At 38.5% G+C, this 17,543-nt stretch overlaps 1 protein-coding gene and 1 long non-coding RNA gene across 4 annotated transcripts in view; one reads left to right on the forward strand and one right to left on the reverse strand.

The window, feature by feature from the left end:
• Positions 1–14,173, reverse strand: part of RYBP (RING1 and YY1 binding protein) — a 60,141-nt gene extending 45,968 nt beyond the window's left edge. Inside the window, exons 1-2 of the mRNA XM_026722427.2 lie at positions 14,035–14,173; positions 12,748–12,873 (exon numbers count right to left, since the gene is read on the reverse strand). Coding sequence (XP_026578212.1) covers positions 12,748–12,873; positions 14,035–14,066 — 158 coding nt within the window. The 5' untranslated portion in view covers positions 14,067–14,173. The remainder of the gene's footprint in view (positions 1–12,747; positions 12,874–14,034) is intronic.
• Positions 14,174–14,392: 219 nt separating this feature from the next.
• Positions 14,393–16,127, forward strand: LOC113449626 (uncharacterized). 3 transcript variants are annotated; one of them, XR_015741605.1, is made up of 3 exons: positions 14,393–14,530; positions 15,008–15,104; positions 15,650–16,127. It is a non-coding gene; the product is annotated as an uncharacterized LOC113449626 (long non-coding RNA). The 3 variants fall into 3 exon arrangements; XR_015741606.1 differs by having other exon boundaries at positions 14,486–14,592; XR_015741604.1 differs by lacking the exon at positions 14,393–14,530 and having other exon boundaries at positions 14,608–15,104.
• The last annotated feature ends 1,416 nt before the right edge of the window (positions 16,128–17,543 follow it).

Below are 17,543 nucleotides of genomic sequence, written 5' to 3' on the forward strand. Positions count from 1 at the left end.
AATGCTAAGTTTATAAATAAAATAGACAAAGTTCTTATATAGTAAAGTAGTGGCCCCCAATCTTTTGGCTACCAGGGACTGGTTCCATGGAGAGAGGTTTTTCTATGGACCGCAGGAGGCATGATCTCATGTGCTGCCTGCATCCCGCGGATAGGGCTCTGCTTGTTTGCACAGCCCAACTGCACGGACCAGGAGTTAGAAACCCCCGTAGTAAATATAGTTAATATTAGTAGTTAATAGCAGAAAAGTTCTAGTCTATCTTCAACACTACGTGACTCTGTGGACAATGTTTCTTTCTCAACTCAAACTATCTCATCAGTTTATGCGAGAGAAAAAATAGGAGAAGAGAGAACTATAGGTGCTACTTTGAACTCCTGAATAAAAGAAAGGACATAAATCAATAACTCTCCTCTCAGAAACCAAGGAAGGTCTAGAAAATCAAGGAAGAAAGAATTTTGATCTCTCTGTGGACATTAAAACTAAACTCATGACCATCGAAGGAATGGAAACATCAAAATAAAAATTGACAGGGAAGAGATAGAATGGGGGTGAGGAAATGACTTTTCTAGGATTGCAGATCACTCAAACCAGTGAATGCAGCTCAGAAATAAAATGCACTGGGTCAAACAGTAATGATAAACATGAACTAAATATGAAAAAGCAAGGACATCAGCCTGGCAACCAAATGTAGGTTAGTCCAGTCTTAGTGCTCCCTATAGCTACCTATGGTTGTGAACGTTGGATCTTAAAAAAGCAAGACAGGAAAAAAAACCCAATTCATTTGATCTGTGGTGCTGGAGAAGATTCCTGCGTATTCCTTGGATGTGAAAGTGACTAACAAGCAAGTTCTGGAGTGCATAGCATCAGACATGTCACTAGAAGGGAAAATCATGAAACTAAGTCTCACTTACTTTGGCCATATCATGCAGGGGAATTCACTGGAGAAAACAATTGTGTTTAGAAGAGTTAGTGATAAAAGGAAACCAGGCCACCAAAGAATACAATGGCTGGACATCATCAAAACTGACACTAGCCAGAGCACAGAACAACTGAAAGAAGTAGTGCAAGATCAGAAGACGCAGAAAAACCTGAAACCATAGAATCACCAAGTCGGACATGACTGAATGGGCAACAACATTGTCAAATTAATAACCAAAAAAGCTTGTATATATGCTGTATATTCACACTGAATAAAACTCAGAAAGTGGCCAGTAACCAATGCAATTGTTACAACAAAGGCTATTCAGTTAGTTTCTATTACCAATTTGTTTTCCAGAGCTACCACATGAATAATAATTGCAGTAGTCTATCCTTAGGATTGCAAGTAGAAAGTTTACAAATGTTAACTCTCTGCCTCCAGAAAATGAGGACCATCTGACTTTTCAAAGCTAATAAAAGGCCCTTCCTGTTATTAATGTGATGCTACCCGATGTCAATGCTCAAACCAGCACCAACAAGCTGAGAATCTATTACTCAGAGAAAAGCATAGCTCAGACCTAATAATGTATGTGTCCTAAATATTTTAAGTATTTAAATCCCTTGGAATATCCAATAAGTCATTTTTTTCCCCAAATCAGCTTATTGTCCTACTTTCTGGCTTTCTCTATTCCTCAATCCCAGTTTAATCCTTCATTCACTGAGAACTTTTGGGAGGTGGCAAAAGTGATGCCTGGATCTCTGCTAGAGAAAGACTTGAAACAAGCATGCACTAGCACATATATAAACTTAAATTTCAGCCTACATCATGGCAGTAGGAAAAGTGAAATGCTCTTATATTTTTCCCCTTATTGCACCAAAAGGCTGTCGGTTAACTTGTTTAGAATGGGGCAGAGTTATTGGTAGATTTCCTCCCTGGCAGCTCCAACCATTTTGCACAGAGCTTTGATAAAAAAGTAACTGAGATTCATCAGTGTCCGACTCTTCATGGTAGATTTCTTGATAGAAATTGGGACAATGTTTTGTCACGTCTTATGCAGTTCCTTTTGACCAGCAGACTCATGAAGCAATAGGGTACTTGCTACTATGTCTTCCAGCACTTGCGAACAATATCTATGCTCCTCTCACTTGTGGGAAACTGTGTGATGCAGTCAGCAGGACTGAGAAAATAATCAATGTGTTATTGTGGGTGGGGGTAATGCTCTGAAAGAGGTTGTATTATGTCTGCTCCTTAAAAGACATTCCTGGACCCTGCTGTGTTAGACAAATATTACCCTGTGAACAACTTTCCCCTTTTAAGGAATACAAATAGTCCTTGACTTATAATCACAGTTGAGACCCAGTCATTAGGCAAGACATCATGTGATTGCAATCTTGAAACTCCCAGTTGTGGTTGGTAAATGATCTCACAGGTTGTTAAGCAGATGAAATCCCAGGTAAAAAGTATGGGGTGCCTTAGTGGGGTAGGGAAAACCCTGGGAGGCCTGGCACAGGCCACACAATAGCACTTTTCTCCTCAGGAACTGAAAATTCTTCCTGACAAAATCCAAGGGGGAATCCCTCTGATCTCTGAAGGCTGGCTGAAAGTGCTCCCTGCCAAAGGATTACAGTTCTGTGCAATTAGGCATGAAGGATCTCAGTTCCATGCAAACAGGAACAGAACTAAAATCCTTTGGCACGGAACTATATCAATCAACCCACAGGGAGGATTCCCCTCAGCTGGTAGGAGCACCCTGCAACCTTGAGGGGCACTTGGCAATTAGTCGAAAGTATGAACAAACACCACAATCACATGACTGTTAGGGATGTGTGTGCATCCCTTTCATTCAAACCATTGTTAAATGAATGATTGTAAGTCAAGGATACTTGTACTGATGATGGAAGACAACTAAAAAGTATCCTAGAGGTTATCCGAATACTTTTTAATCAGGGTTCAGGTTTGTGCATTAAAGAGATGCAGCATCATGATAATAGATTGTGTCTGTCAAAACTTGGGAGATATATGTCCCTTTTGTTCTTTTCAGAACCCTTGGTAGCCTTTGTTATTATCAAACATGGAACTCTTCATGACACTTACAGAGGTAGGGGATTGGGGCACCGTGCTTCAGAGGTTTCACTCCTTCAAGTTAGTGGTTCCAGAAAATAATTATAGGACAGAAAAGATAGTTCAATGGCCTCCAATATGTTTCTCTATAGTTCAATTCTCTTTGCTCTATGTTAAAACATCTCCATATAGCCTCTGGGAGAGGACATCTGTAGATTCAGAGTACAGCATCATCAAAATACTCTTATGATCCCAGGATACTAGAGATACAGTCAAAACCTTTGTTCCAGGTGTGGAGACTATTAGGGTCTAGTTGCGAAGAAACAGGCTGAAACTGAACCCAAGCAAGATCAAGTTTTTATTTGTACACTGAGGTCTCACTGGTTCTTGAAGAGATAGCTAGCAAACAAATTAACAAATATTTTCCTGGACTTATGGCTATTGCCTGATAGGCAAGTGAAGGCCATGGCTGGAGAGTCTTTGCCTTTCCCCATCTTTATTGGTTTATTTGTATTTAAAGAATGTTCAACTCCACACAACTCTGGATGCTTTATATAAGAAAAGTATTTGCACTAATGAACTGTTTTCTAATATTCAAAGGAATGCTTTCTGAACAACTTTCTAGGGAGACTTTGTTGATTCATATCAGAATTTTCTTTTTACTCTAAAAAACTTACTTTGAAATATCACATATTATATATGAATGTATTTGCTAAGTAAGTTTGAGATAATATAGCAAGCACACAATCATATAATCAAGTTTCTATATTACAATTTCCCAGCCACATCAATTTTTTTTCTCAGCTATTCTGGTAAACATTAAATTTATAATTTTGTTTTTTATTCAGAAAAATTCAGGCCAATTGTTTTCTAAAATATGCCTTCTTTTAAAATTGGAATGGCTTTTATTTGTTGTATATTGCAAAACTGTTATCTAGTATAGGTGAGTGGAACCTGCATACCTAACCTATGACATTCTACCATAAATAAAAAAATCCTAGTTTGGAAGAAATATATACTTTTCCTATATTTTTCAAGAGACCCAATGACATATAGAACCACTATATAAGCTCATGAAGTAGATTATTGAGGTTCATCAATTGTAAGTGGGGAAAAAAAGACCTATAACAACTAAGCTTAAATAAAAACAAATAGTTTTCCAATCAAATGACGTAGTCTAAGACTACTGCTTTCAAGTCACATGGCTGGTTTCTTCTTCCTATTAAAAAAATCACTTGAAATTCTATTTAGATTTTCCAAAGATATAGTAACATATTGATAAACAATAGTTATATATCAAAAACATGGGGGGAAAGGGGGAGCTGAGAAGAGGAAGATTGAAAAGGGTATGGTTGAATGGAATCACACACACACACACACACACAGAGGGAGGAGGGAGGGGTATGAACAGATATGGTGGAAGCAAGGATGCAAAGATATTGGGAGATGTAAACTCAATGTAACTTTATTCTCTTTTCTGTTATTTTCTGCCTTTAATTTGCTTTTTCTCATTAGTTCTCACTCCTCTTCTCAATTGTATATTATACTGCTTATTCCAAAAAGCAATGGTGTAATAGTTATTTACCTATGCAATTCAGAGTAAATATAAGCATAGAAGAGAACAACTTCTAGGAACATTTTGAAATACTTGTATCATTATCTGAAGGAGACATTTTCAAAACCAACACTTTATACTATTAAGAGCATTGGGTAGGTTGTGCAGCACTTTTAGATGTTATAAAAATCTGAAAAAAAAATAGTATGTTTTCTTCCTCTTCAAAAATGTTCCCATAACAAATCATGATAAATAGTTAGGAAAAATATTTCTTATATAAAAGGCACTTTATGATTAAGACAAAGGGATAGCATCCAGGAGATGGAAGATTTTTGTTTTATTTAGGTTGTGGAAACATGCTCTCATGTGAAAGAAACATGAAGAAAATATGCTTATACTTTAGCTTGTTTTTTAAAAAATAAAAAAATTAAATCTACAAAGAATGCAACATAAATACCGTTTTTCCAACAATATGGCCTCCCCCAATAGGAAGTCCCAGCATGTTTTATAGGCATGAAATGAAATTAAGCCCCTCCCCCCAAATTAAGGCCTATATTAAAACATGCAAAATGGGGGGGAATGGTGGGGGGGCTTGCAGTTAGGAAGTACTTTTGTTGCACACCCGGATATGGTGCTGCCTGCGTTGACCCTGATATGAAGTGCCCCACCAATGCCAAGGTCAACATCCAAGCCATCACTGCCCGCCCACCCGAAGATGCAAGGGGGGGGGAATTAAGTCACCCCCGAAAAGACAGCCTAGCCATTTTTTCGGGGCTCAAAAAAAAATAAGACCCGGCCTTATTATATGAGAAACACGGTAGTCTTAATTTGTAGAAGAGCAGTTGGAGCTGGGGGAGGAATTAAGCACATCATCAGCTTAGAATTGTTGTGTTACTATAAATGGTCCAAGTTCAACCTCTTGAATTCCATTGACTCTTACTTAGAGCCAATTTAGTATTGAACTTTATTTGACTAGATGCTTGTGCATAGGCTTAAGCAATAAATCTTTCGAACTGCAACTTGATTTGTATAATCCTTTGTGCCTGATGAATTCTTGACTAAAGTTTACTTCTTAAAAATGCAAAATTTTAATTCACAGGCTTTTCCATTATGCTAATTTTAATTCCACTGAAAATTTATTTTCATGATTGCTATACTAAATATAGATTAGTTATCTATAACTAAATCTAAAAGTAATAAGTCCACTTAAAAAAAGAGCATGAAGGTTTCTTTGGGGTCAAGGACTACTAGTTTTTCTATGACAAATTGAAGACCACAATAAAAAAACAATAATATCAATATGGAAAAGCTTATATTTATATACTTATTTCTCCCATCTTTCTCAAACTTTTATTTTTTTAACCTATAAATAACACTACTTAATTTATCCCTCACCTGTAAAATATACCTGCCTTAAAATAAATTGTTCTCCTCTATAATAAATTGTAGATAATTATACAACAATCCTGTGACACATACTGAGTTGATGTTTCATTTTGAACAATGTCATCAGCTGCTGCTTTCTGAGTTATCAGTGGAGATTAGCTGAATGGCTTCAGGTGGATAGTTTCTTAACTCCTGAAGCTAAAGCATCTGCTGGGAAGCATTCTGCCTTCAAGATTCAGAGAACAAGAAGGAGGTATGTGATGAACAAATAGCCATTCAGTGTCTCCTTTTTTTCCTAGCCTGATCTCAATTAACGAATTTGTCCTCTAAGGTTCTGGAGAAGTGTCGCCATTGTTTCTTATACTACATAATGATGAAACTATCTAAATCAGCAGGATTATTAATTTTATCTTGTACTTTGAAACCAGCATATGGGACTTGTCAAAATACTATGCAATAGCCAATTAAAAATATACACTTTACACACATATCTCCAGGTATGCTACAATCAGTGCTAATAACGATTTTAATTCGCTGTGTTATACTGCTTATGCTCAAGGTTACATTTTCAAAGCATAATACAAGTATAAAAATACTGCATTAAAACAATTTATTCAAAACAAACTGCTATTAAATTTAGTATGTGTATAAACAAATACGTAAGTACAAAGAAAAAACATTTCCTAGTTGTAGCAGCATGATAGAAAAATATTATTTGCAAACAATAACTAAATCCAGCCAACTTAAATATTGTTAATTCAATGTTAGTTTGCAAGGAGAAATGTCTAGCAGTACAATATGGTTCAGCAGATGGAAGGGGAATCCAGAAACTATGATAGGAAGTGATAGGGGAAATGTATAACAAGTTTGTTTCCCCCCCCTCCCTATTTTTCCCAGCTTGGTCACTTATTGTTAGTCAACTCTCCACATTCCCCAAGTACTCTTATCTCTCTAGACATAGTTGAAATTAGTTAAGAACACTGAAACATACAAACTGTTAAAAGAGATAAACAAAACACAAGTTTTCATAATAAAAATGTTACTATTATCTACTCAAGTGCCAAACAATATTAACAGAAGTTATATCTAAAAGTCAAAACTAAGTAAGAGCTGTTCCTTGCACATACCACATTCTTTGCTATCTCACAAACACATGAACTAGATCATTCAGTATTACATAATATTTTTAAAATATAGAGCTTTAAAAATTGTTGGAAGTTTGAAAATCCAATATAGTTCTTAACTTATATTATACACATGCTAACTTCTAAAACTTCAGAAATTTCAAGTATTTTTACAATACTGTATTTTCAAGCTTCAAAAAACAAGGTGAAAGTCTAAAATAGTAAACCATAATGTCTCCAATGCTTTTCAACTCTTGTGTTTCCATTACCTTTTTCAATTTTTAACTTGCTCTAATTTTCTTTACATTCTTGATTGTGAAACCTAATACACTACTTATACTACAATGTAATGGAGTAACTTCTACTGCAATATTACTTAAAACAGTTATGAAACAAGGATGCTTTCCTTTTTCCACTTGCTAACAGATAATCCTCAATCACAACCATTCATTTAATGACAATTTGAGGTTATGGTGGCTCTGAAGAGGGATTTGGAATAGATCCCTGAAGCCTCCACGATCATGGGGTGAAAATTTGGGGTGGGGTACTTCAACTCTTCCCACTTGCCTATCTTTTCCCACATATATGATCCATTGGCTGCCCTGTGCTTGCTGATCTTGGAAGCCTGCATGTTCTGCATTCATGGGCTCTGTGGCCCTTGCAGGCCTTGCTGCTCTCAGCTGTCCTTTACCATTTTCTTCCTGGCACAGCTGACAAGACATGCCTGGCCTCCCTCTTTGTGAAGCAACTGCTGGTTTCCCGGGTCTTCTTCCTAAGACTGTGCCCAGCCCTTTTCTATATTGCAAGTGCCTTATTTAAATTCCATGTACCTTTCTCATCAGGTTTTGGAAAGCAGGTGCACAAAAGAAGGCCCTAGCTGCCAGCGTGAAAGAAGGGCCTGGCTAGAAGAATCTTTCTTTGGCACTGGCGCAGGTAAGGGTTTTTCTTTCATGCACCTTCCCTAAAAAGGGCAGGTACACAAAAGAAGGACCCATGTTGCTAGCATGAAAGAAGAAACCTGGCTAGAAGGGACATGAAAAAGGGACCTCTTCATATGAGGCTTTCTTAAGGTTGAACATGATTGTTTTTTGCAAGACCTGGAGAAGATGGCCCTTGTGAAGAGCCAGGGAAGGCATGCCTCATCAAGTTGCAGAAGCAAGAAGATATCAAAGGTCAGTTGGGGCAGTGAAGCCCAAGGCAGCAGAGACCTTGGTGTTCAGGGTGGCAAGGGCAACTGCAGTTAGTACTGGGCTAGGGCTTCCCAGGGCATTTGCTATTGGGGCATCCCAGAGTGTTGCAAATTTGCACCATACTGTGGAGGCTTCCCAGGTTGCAGCAGTTTTGTACTGTACTGTTGAAGCTTCCCAGGATACTGCTTTACACTCGACTGTTGGGGCAGCTAGGGCTTTGTGCCATACGGCTGGGATGGGCTAGGGTAGCTGAGGCTTCCAGGAGTGTGTGCGGCTTTGCTGCGCTTCAAGGCAGAATAGAGGATGGCCAAAGACAGAGATTGGGAGTTGATAGGTGGATGGGTGAACTGAAGAGGAGGAAGCCCCTTACTTATCAAGGCTTAGAACTAGGAGGGAACAAAGCTCAAAATGGCTTATACTGGGGTGGGTCCTCAAGTAATAACTGACAGAATTTGCTTAATAACAACAACAGGGAGTCTGGGATTGCCATCACTAAGCAATGCAGTCATGTGACATTGTGCTTTATGACTGCATCACTTAGTATAGATTACAAATTCCATTCACAATTATTCTCATAAAGACAAACACTAACATTTTGATATATCACTGCTGTTGTACTGTATATTTTAAAAATACAATGAAAATGTAAAATTTATCTTTGATTTTAGATTAATAACATGTTTACATATTTGAATGGAAGTATTTAAATGTTTTATATTTAAAGTGCATAAGATGATCAAAAACTTGTAGAGATGTAACTTATGATTATATTCCCTTCCCATATCAATAGAAATCCTTATTTTAATCCTTATTTTATCTTATTAGAACATTGCAGAATTTCCTAAGTTAAAAAAAACAAGCAACGCTTTCACTTTTACTCATAAATACCAACACATCAACATATCAAAAGTAACAGAAAACTAACTCTCATAACTCAGTTCAAAATCTATAAACATACAAAACTACATAAAACTATAGTAAACCAATACGTAACTGATCTGATTTACAATATGTGGCCTGCATTAATTCCTTATTGTTAAAGGAGTGTAAAACACAACAAAACATTACAGTGTAAGAAAGACTGCTCTAATTCATATATCCTGCTACTACCCGATACAAACAGTAACTCTAACTTCAATTCAGATTTAGGTACAAGCCATTTGTCCACCCCTTATTCACAAAATATCCTTGTACACCCCTCTTCCTCTAAATGCTATGCAATGCTACACAAGGCATCTTCTCAAAATAGCTCAATTAATGGACAATATCACTATCCAATCTTCAGGGATTTCTAAAATTCCAGCATAATCAACAAGTGGTGGTGGGGGGAGGGGCGTGTGTGGAGGCACAGGTGCAAGAAGGGAATTCTATGCATACTATTTGAGGTGTCTGTAAGAAAGACCGGTCACTAATCAAATACATAAAGTCATGTTAACTTGCCTGTATAATCTTGGGGGTGGGGGAAGGGGGGGAGGATAGAAAAGTCTGTCTGCATCAATCCAATTTCACAATTCTAAATTTCCTCTCTCTCAGTAATATCACTCAATTTGTTAAAGATTGCTATTAATACAAAGAGGCTGAATTAGATTTTAAATTATCTTAACAGGCAACTTTTCTGTATGAAAACATGCAAACCAACTGTTGCATTAGATGTAAATATTCTGAGTAATAATCAACAAGTGTGGCATTTTTGTACTTCAAGTGTCTATTAAAAAAAATTAAAAATTCCCCTAGAAAACAACTTGCGTCATATACAGTAACTCATCATTCCGAGCCACAACCAAAAACTCATATCTAAAGTTCAGATGTATACTGTTATTTAAACTGTTTGACATATTCAGTTTCACTCTATGATAGTTAAAATTATATAAAACATCATGAGTATCAATATAAATAATTATGTTATCTTAAAACTAATAAAGACACATAGAGGTCTTGGAATTTAGTTATACAGATGTGGTGATCAGCTTCTGCATTCTACAGGGAAACGTTTCATCATCTGTAATATGGGAGGGCTTGAAGTTTGTTTTACTTCATAAATGTAATTGCTCATGGGAATGAAATCTCCATAATAAAGTCTGCCCAGCCCTATAGAAAGGGCTTACAATTATTGCTCTCAAACACTATATATCTAATACACAGACAACTCATAATTGATTACCAACATAAAATAAACACAAAACAGTACATTCCAAAAAAACTATGGAGAAAGTTTAGACAGTAGTCCTATATGCTAAGCACACTGAAATAGGTCTTGGCATGAGGGGGTAAGTATTTCATATGAATTCTCTAACCTGAACAAATGATTCATTTAACTAATCCAAAGGGTGTTCGATATTGCCCCTAATAAACACTATCTTATTATAGATTGTATTTATCTGAATTATATTCATCTAGGTTACCTGAGGAACGGATTCTCCACAATTACATCTGCCTGTGCCAGTAGATTTGGCAGAGATGGTATGCTTTGTGTCCCATCTGCTAGGGACTTACATTTGATGGTCCCAGGAGGTGGGCTCTCTCTGTTGTAGGGTCTGCCTCTGAAATCTTCTCCCCACCATCCCCAAAGTAAGGTTAGCTTCATCCTGCTAATGTTCCCTAGTCCCTCAAGACCTGCCTTTGTCATCAGGATGGAGGTCCAGGGGGACTGGCGGTATTTTTAGATGGCTCTTTTATTCATTTATAATCTTTCCTATATCTGATGGTTTGCATTTTTAAGAATGATTTTTTAAGAATCATATTTTAATAATGATTATATGTTTTATTTTATTGTTGTATGTCATCCAAAATCCTCTGTTGTGAGATGAACAGCTATACATGGTAGATTTATTTTAAAAAAATATTCATTCCCTAGTCAATTGTTCTGTGTATCAAAAAACACACTCCTAATTACTGGGGAATTAGTTGACATGAGACAAACTCAACTAGACCAAACTTATGAAAACTCCTGTTCTTCTCAGTGAGCTCTTCCACAGCCCTGAAAGGAATGTGTGAAAGAGGCAGAAGAGGTGAGGGTGGCTAAGAATTTATCACGAAGAACCAAGTAATATCATATCACAACTGAAACAATATACCAAAGCAGGGTGGGAGTAGAGAATAAGAAAATAATTGTATTTGGAAGTAATAGCTTTCCAGCCTCCTTTATAGCAGCTAAAGCTAAAAGATAGACCCATACAACTTGTGACATGTGGTACAAAGGTGATTTTCTTGATTGGAAGAGAGATCTTGATCATGCTCAGTGCAAATACAAAAACAGACTATATCTATCCAAAAGCTGGTTGTCTGTCCCCAATAAATGCAGAGTAAAATCTAAAAAATATTTTAATAAAGGAACAAATGAGTATCAACAGGTTTGAAAACGAGCTACAGGTGGATTCAGACAGTATTGTCTCTTTACTATACTTACTCTCACAAGGTTAAATCAGTTCTGTTTAGAAAAGTATAAGACTTGCAAAGATAAAGTCGTTATCTACAGGAATGTATTCAGAAGACATCAAAAAAAGACCACGTGTCACAAAGTTTTCACACATGTAGAAGGATTTTGTTTGATTAAATATCCAAATATTGTGAACACATTCTGAACTGTTCCAAGTCACTTAACTCCACAAATAATCTACTGCCTAAAAGTTTAAACTTCACACAAACAACTATTTCTATAGAAATAATTAACATAAGTCTGCAACAACATATGCAAATACTTTCATCATAAAAAACCCTGTGAGTATACAGAATAGGTAACTTCTAAACTTAATTACCTGAAAGAAATATCAGTAACAGCTTTAGACTTTTCAAAGAATTTCCAACAATCTGGATAACAATCAGAATATGAGAAAGGATACCCCAAGTTCTCATAAATCTATTGTAATTTCTTCAGCACTGCTGAAAATATATACTTTTATCTTTTATCTAGTATTTATACTTTATACTATTCTGGACAACACAGGCTTTCTACTAAGCTCTGGTATTTCACATAGAACATCCAGTATACTTAAAATATACACAAATCTGAATGTTTTTGATTTATCACTTATAGCTTTTATGTACACTGAGAGCTTATGCACCAAAGACAAATTCCTTGTGTGTCCAATCACATTTGGCCAATAAAACATTCTATTCTATTCTATATTTATACTCTTCTTACTGTACCATACAATATCACATCCAAATATATTGATAAATTGAAGTTGTTAATGCTTCTTTCTCTTAGCATCTCTTATTTTATTCAGCAGCATTCCTGAAACCAAAATGTCACAGAAAAACCCAAGCTTCCAATTATATCTAAATGTCCCAAGAAATACTCAATAACTTTTGATGTATAAACAGGTCATATTATTAACAATATCAAATATTATACCTTTACAAATATTCAATTTTATTGAAAGGTCACAACACAAAATACCAAGTTTAAACACCTTTCTCTTCCAGTTATTTCATGCTGCTATCACTATGGTAAATCAACAAGTCAACTTTATTACAATTAAGAATGGAGATATTTCAATATGACTAATATACCTTGTAGAAGTGCCTTTCCTGACATCACATATGCTGCATTTGAAGGCTTCAGCACTGTTTCTAAAGGTGCAGACGCTACAATCCCAAAAACCTTCATCAGCTACAGGTTTAGCTTGCCTTTTGGGTCTTGAGAAGTATATATATATGAAGAGGGGTAAGGAAGGAAAGAAGAAATAAAACGTGTTAGAAACAAGATAATAAAACAAGGCTATTTCATGTTACATTCTGCTTGTCTGTTTCTTTTTTTTCCTCTGGCTAAAAAAGTAATCCCATTTTTATGGGAAAGAGGTAAAAGGGAGAGGGAGCAGGAAGAGGTGCAAAATATTGATAAACCTGAACCACACTGTGCCTCACTCTCACCAGATACATATTCTGCTTTCCCCCATTACTATATCCCTGAGTAAGAGAGGAAAGGATAACATTTCCTCTCAATCTTCAATCCCAAGACAATCGATTTTCACTCAACACAGAGTACCAGTGAATCTAGAAGGGAAGGGAAAAGGATGGTGAAAGGCATCTGAGAGGGCTTGAAACCCTCCCTCTTTTTTTGGTGGGGAGGGGGAGCTTAATTGTACTTTAAAGGATTGTAGGCGTGTCCCTCCATGCGCCCCCTCTGTCTGTCTGTCTGTCTGTCTCTTTTACCTTGTTAAATCTCCCTTTGTCTGGAAGAAGTCAGTGTGAGGAGATGTATGTGTGTGAAAAGAGAGTGAGGAGCCGCCATAGCTGCTCTAACACCAGATTAGCCCTGGCACCGACACACACACACACACACACACACACAGAGGAACACAAACATTTGCTCTCCGCTTTGCTTTTACACACTCCCTCCATCTTAAGAGCTACCCTGGCCACAGAATACAGCCTCCCCCCACGTCTTACCACACAAGGAACTTCAGCTTCCCCTCTTCTCCACCCAACACCATTGAGAAAAAAGGAGTTTTCCGTACCTGGCTGGGAGGGAGGCAGGCAGGCAGGCAAACAAACAAGGCTCTCTTCCTTACTCACTTCCTCCATCTTAAAAGCCCCCTCCTCTACCACTACTACTACTACCACCACCACCACCACCACTACTATCACTCTGTGGCCTAGTCCCCACACGCAGCGCCTCCCCAGAGCATAAAGCGGAGGTGGGTGCTCTAGCTGGCACCCGCGCATACTCCTTTCTATTCCCTTTCCACACTCCCTCCATCTTAGGAGAAGCCCTCTCTCTCTCTCTCTGTTTTAAGCCCGCTTCGCCAAAGCGCCCCGACTTCTTTCCCTCCTCCTCCTCCTCCTCCTCCTCCTCACCTGGTCGGGCTCTTCTTGTCGCCCATGGTCATGGATCGGTGGAGACGGGGCCCACTCTCCTTGCCTCGCGCACCCGGGGCGGAAGGCAACGGGGCTGACTCCTCCGACCAGCAGGCTCCGGCGGCTCCTTAGCAGCCGCCGCCGCCACCGCTCCTGCCGCTGCCAGGCTCCCGCTCCAGACTAGGGAGCGCAGCCCCGCTCTTCTTCCCCTCCCTCTCTCCAAGCCAGGCAAGCACGGCTACAGCGGGCGGAGCTCGCGGCCCTCCCCGGCCAATCCGGGCAGCTCGGCCTTGGGCTACCGCTGGCGCGAGGGAAGGGGAACGTGCAACACCCCCCCTTCCACCTCACACACGAGCACCCCCTTCAAGCCCGTCAGGCGCGGCGGCGGCACGGCTCCCTCAGCGACGAACGGAGGTCGCCCCGATTTCGTGCGAGAACCGAGAGGAGCGTGTCGTCGTCGTCGTCGTCGTTTGGGCGGCGCCTGGCCACCCACAAGGCCAGCATGTGACCCCGCCTCGGTTTAGCCGTCTGCCGCTGGGAGCTAAGAGGGTGGCCAGTGTGTGGGTCGGATCCGTCCCCCGGCCAAAGTGGGGCGGGGAGTGGGATGGGGGGGGGGAGTCGTGCGCTTCGCCCTCCCCTGTGTTGGTGTCTCTGCGCCTCAAAAGGGGATGGGAGGGGGGGGAACAAGTGTGTGGGGAGTCGGTCGGAAGAGGACGCGGAGGAGCACTCCGCGTCTCTGAAGTTGCTCGCCCCCTCGCGCGAAGGTGCTTTCAAACTGTCGCCCTCCTGTCACGCCCGCGTCGGCTACCCCGGATTTATCTCGTTCAAGCGTGTCACCTGGCTCGCGCCCTGGCTGTTGCCCTCTTTGACGCCCGCGTGTGCCAAGCGGGGGGAGGGGGGAGGGGGGGCGACGGGTTAGCTTTACCGTTAGCGAAGGAGACCACCTTTTTTTTATTATTATTTTCCTCTTTAGGAACATAAATTGGAGAGAAGACATGCCCACCACGCCTTGATCCTCCGGACTGTGTAATTACGCTTGGAAACTACATCCCCAAAAAGTAGGGGGGCGGGTGCGTGCCAATGCTCATACATTTAGTTTAGCCACCGGTGCCACTGCCTCTAGTCTGGAGTCTTCTTTTCAGTCATGTTTTCTGGGAATTGAGAAATGTGTCAACATTTGCTCTTCTTCCTGTGTCAGTACCTGCGAAGCTGCGTTATTCAAGGTTACTCTGCAAGCAGTCCTTGATAGACTGGGTGCACACCCAGTCATGGAATTGCATCATGCATGTAAATAGATTTCAAATTAACAAACTTGGAAAGCTTTTAACCAATTCAGGTAGTTAAAATGCAGCAATTTTTTAAATTTCTGCTGTCTCAGGATTGTCAGTAATCTGTTAAGCCATAACAGGAGAGCCATGTCTGTCTATGGTGGAAAAAAAACCTGTTATCTTTTCTGCCTTACCCATATTATTAAAATGCATAATCAACACCTTTCTGATTTATGGCAGATGCATTTATCATAAGAGATAGATAGATAGATAGATAGATAGACAGACAGACAGACAGACAGACAGACAGACATATGTTTACTTGTGAATATTTTCATCTGTTGCAGAAACTAAATTAGATGTACTATTAGAAACATGAAGTCAGAAAACCTTGTCATGAACATGAAGACACTTTGAATCCGCAAATCACAGAGAAGAATATACCATCAAAGTAGTACCTCAAAGAACTTCTTGGTTTCCCTCAGAAATTAAATCACTTGCATATATTTCTTTAATGCCAACTAAGCTATACATTTACTTATTTATTGTTTAGTGTCTATCAAATCGAAGGATGTGACACTTAATCTGTGAATATTTTTTCTTCTCAATGTAAGATTTTGTAACATGTACCTTGGAGTGTAACTTCCAGAAAATCCCTAAAATTTACCTGAAAATTAAATATTTCAATATCATATAACAGGAGAATTATTAAAGCTAATTTAATACTTTTCTTGTTTTGTTATCTGAAATGTATAATTCTGTGGTAATTTAACTTTATCTTTATTCTTACTTTTCCTTTATGAAATAAAAGAGTATAAAACAGTATTTTTTTTGCTGCTAGAGATTTCTTCATTCTTTTATGTGTGACATGGTTCTGATTTTAGAAGCAGAAATCAGTCATTGTTTTGCCTATATTTCCTTCTTCAAAAAGCCTAGCATGATTACCAGCGAAGGAAAAACGTAGTCTCCAGAAGTATGCAATCCTGTGATGCTCCTCCGAGTTCAACAGTGTCTTTGGGCTGTTTTCATTCTCAAATATCAATCTGAGCTTTATTAATCCTCTCTAGAAGAAAAGTATTCTGGAGATAAAATATGTAGTATATATTCTCTCTGAATATTCACTGTCACAAATCCAAAGATCAAGCATGACACACATTCAAAAAAAATCCAAGGGGGGAGGAAAAATTAATTAAAACTTGCTATGTGGACATTTACAAAATCTAGTTATACCAGCAAGTTTACCAATAGTTGACAAATGCTAATGTGTTTCAGAGGTTTAGGAGATTTGCCAATATCACAACCACTGCTAAACACTCCTGTGCCAGTATAATTATGCTACCTCATGATGGTAAATAGAGGTGGCCTTTATATACCCACTTGTGGCCTATATTATAAAAAGTAGACAACTAGAAGAGCTTTTTAATTTTAGTGCTTAATCCAGACTTCCATCTGCCTTTTCTATGGTTAAAAGCACAACTGAATAAACTTCAAGTAGAATTTAGATGCAGGTCTGTGCAACCAATGTGTAATTCTCCATCACGTATTTGTGTAAACCAAATGCTTACTACTTACAAAAAATATTTTCATAAACTTACATGCCTAATGAAGCATGCAAAAATAAAATAGAGCTACACATATACAAAGATCTATGTGTATCTCAGTTCTATACATAACTAAAGTAGAGCTTAATCTCAAAACAAGTGTTTATAGGTTGGAACCTAAGGATTTTGTAAAGATTCTTAATTAGCATGAAGTGATGTCTCAATGACTTTTTAAAAAAAATACTTTCATGACCCACTGAAACCTCTTGTAATAATATGATCCATCAAAAGGAAGACATAAGAGCCTTAAGACTTGAGTCCCGATGTAGACATTTTAAGCTAGAGACGGTTGGTGTTGGTGCAGCACCCCCTTCCCACTTAAACATATGTTTTAGCCTATATTTAATACTCTAATTTTAATTGTTCTCATATTTATAATTGGTTTCTATTGCTATTTTAATTACTTGTAAGCCATTCAGGATCACTCTGAACAGTGAGATGGGTAGCATATAAATTTAATAATAATGAGAATAACAGCAACAACCGGATCACCACTTGAACACCATTGGCATTGACAAATTTGCCATTAGTCAATTGCAAAAGGCAGCTTTACTGAGAACAGCTTCCATCCTGCAAGAATATGTGTAACACCATCAAGCATCCACATCTACCTACCCCAAATCCTTGGTAAGGAATGGAA

This window comes from Pseudonaja textilis, chromosome 2, assembly GCF_049901715.1.
Source record: "Pseudonaja textilis isolate UNSWEBS1 chromosome 2, rPseTex1.2, whole genome shotgun sequence".
NCBI classification, from domain to species: domain Eukaryota; kingdom Metazoa; phylum Chordata; class Lepidosauria; order Squamata; family Elapidae; genus Pseudonaja; species Pseudonaja textilis.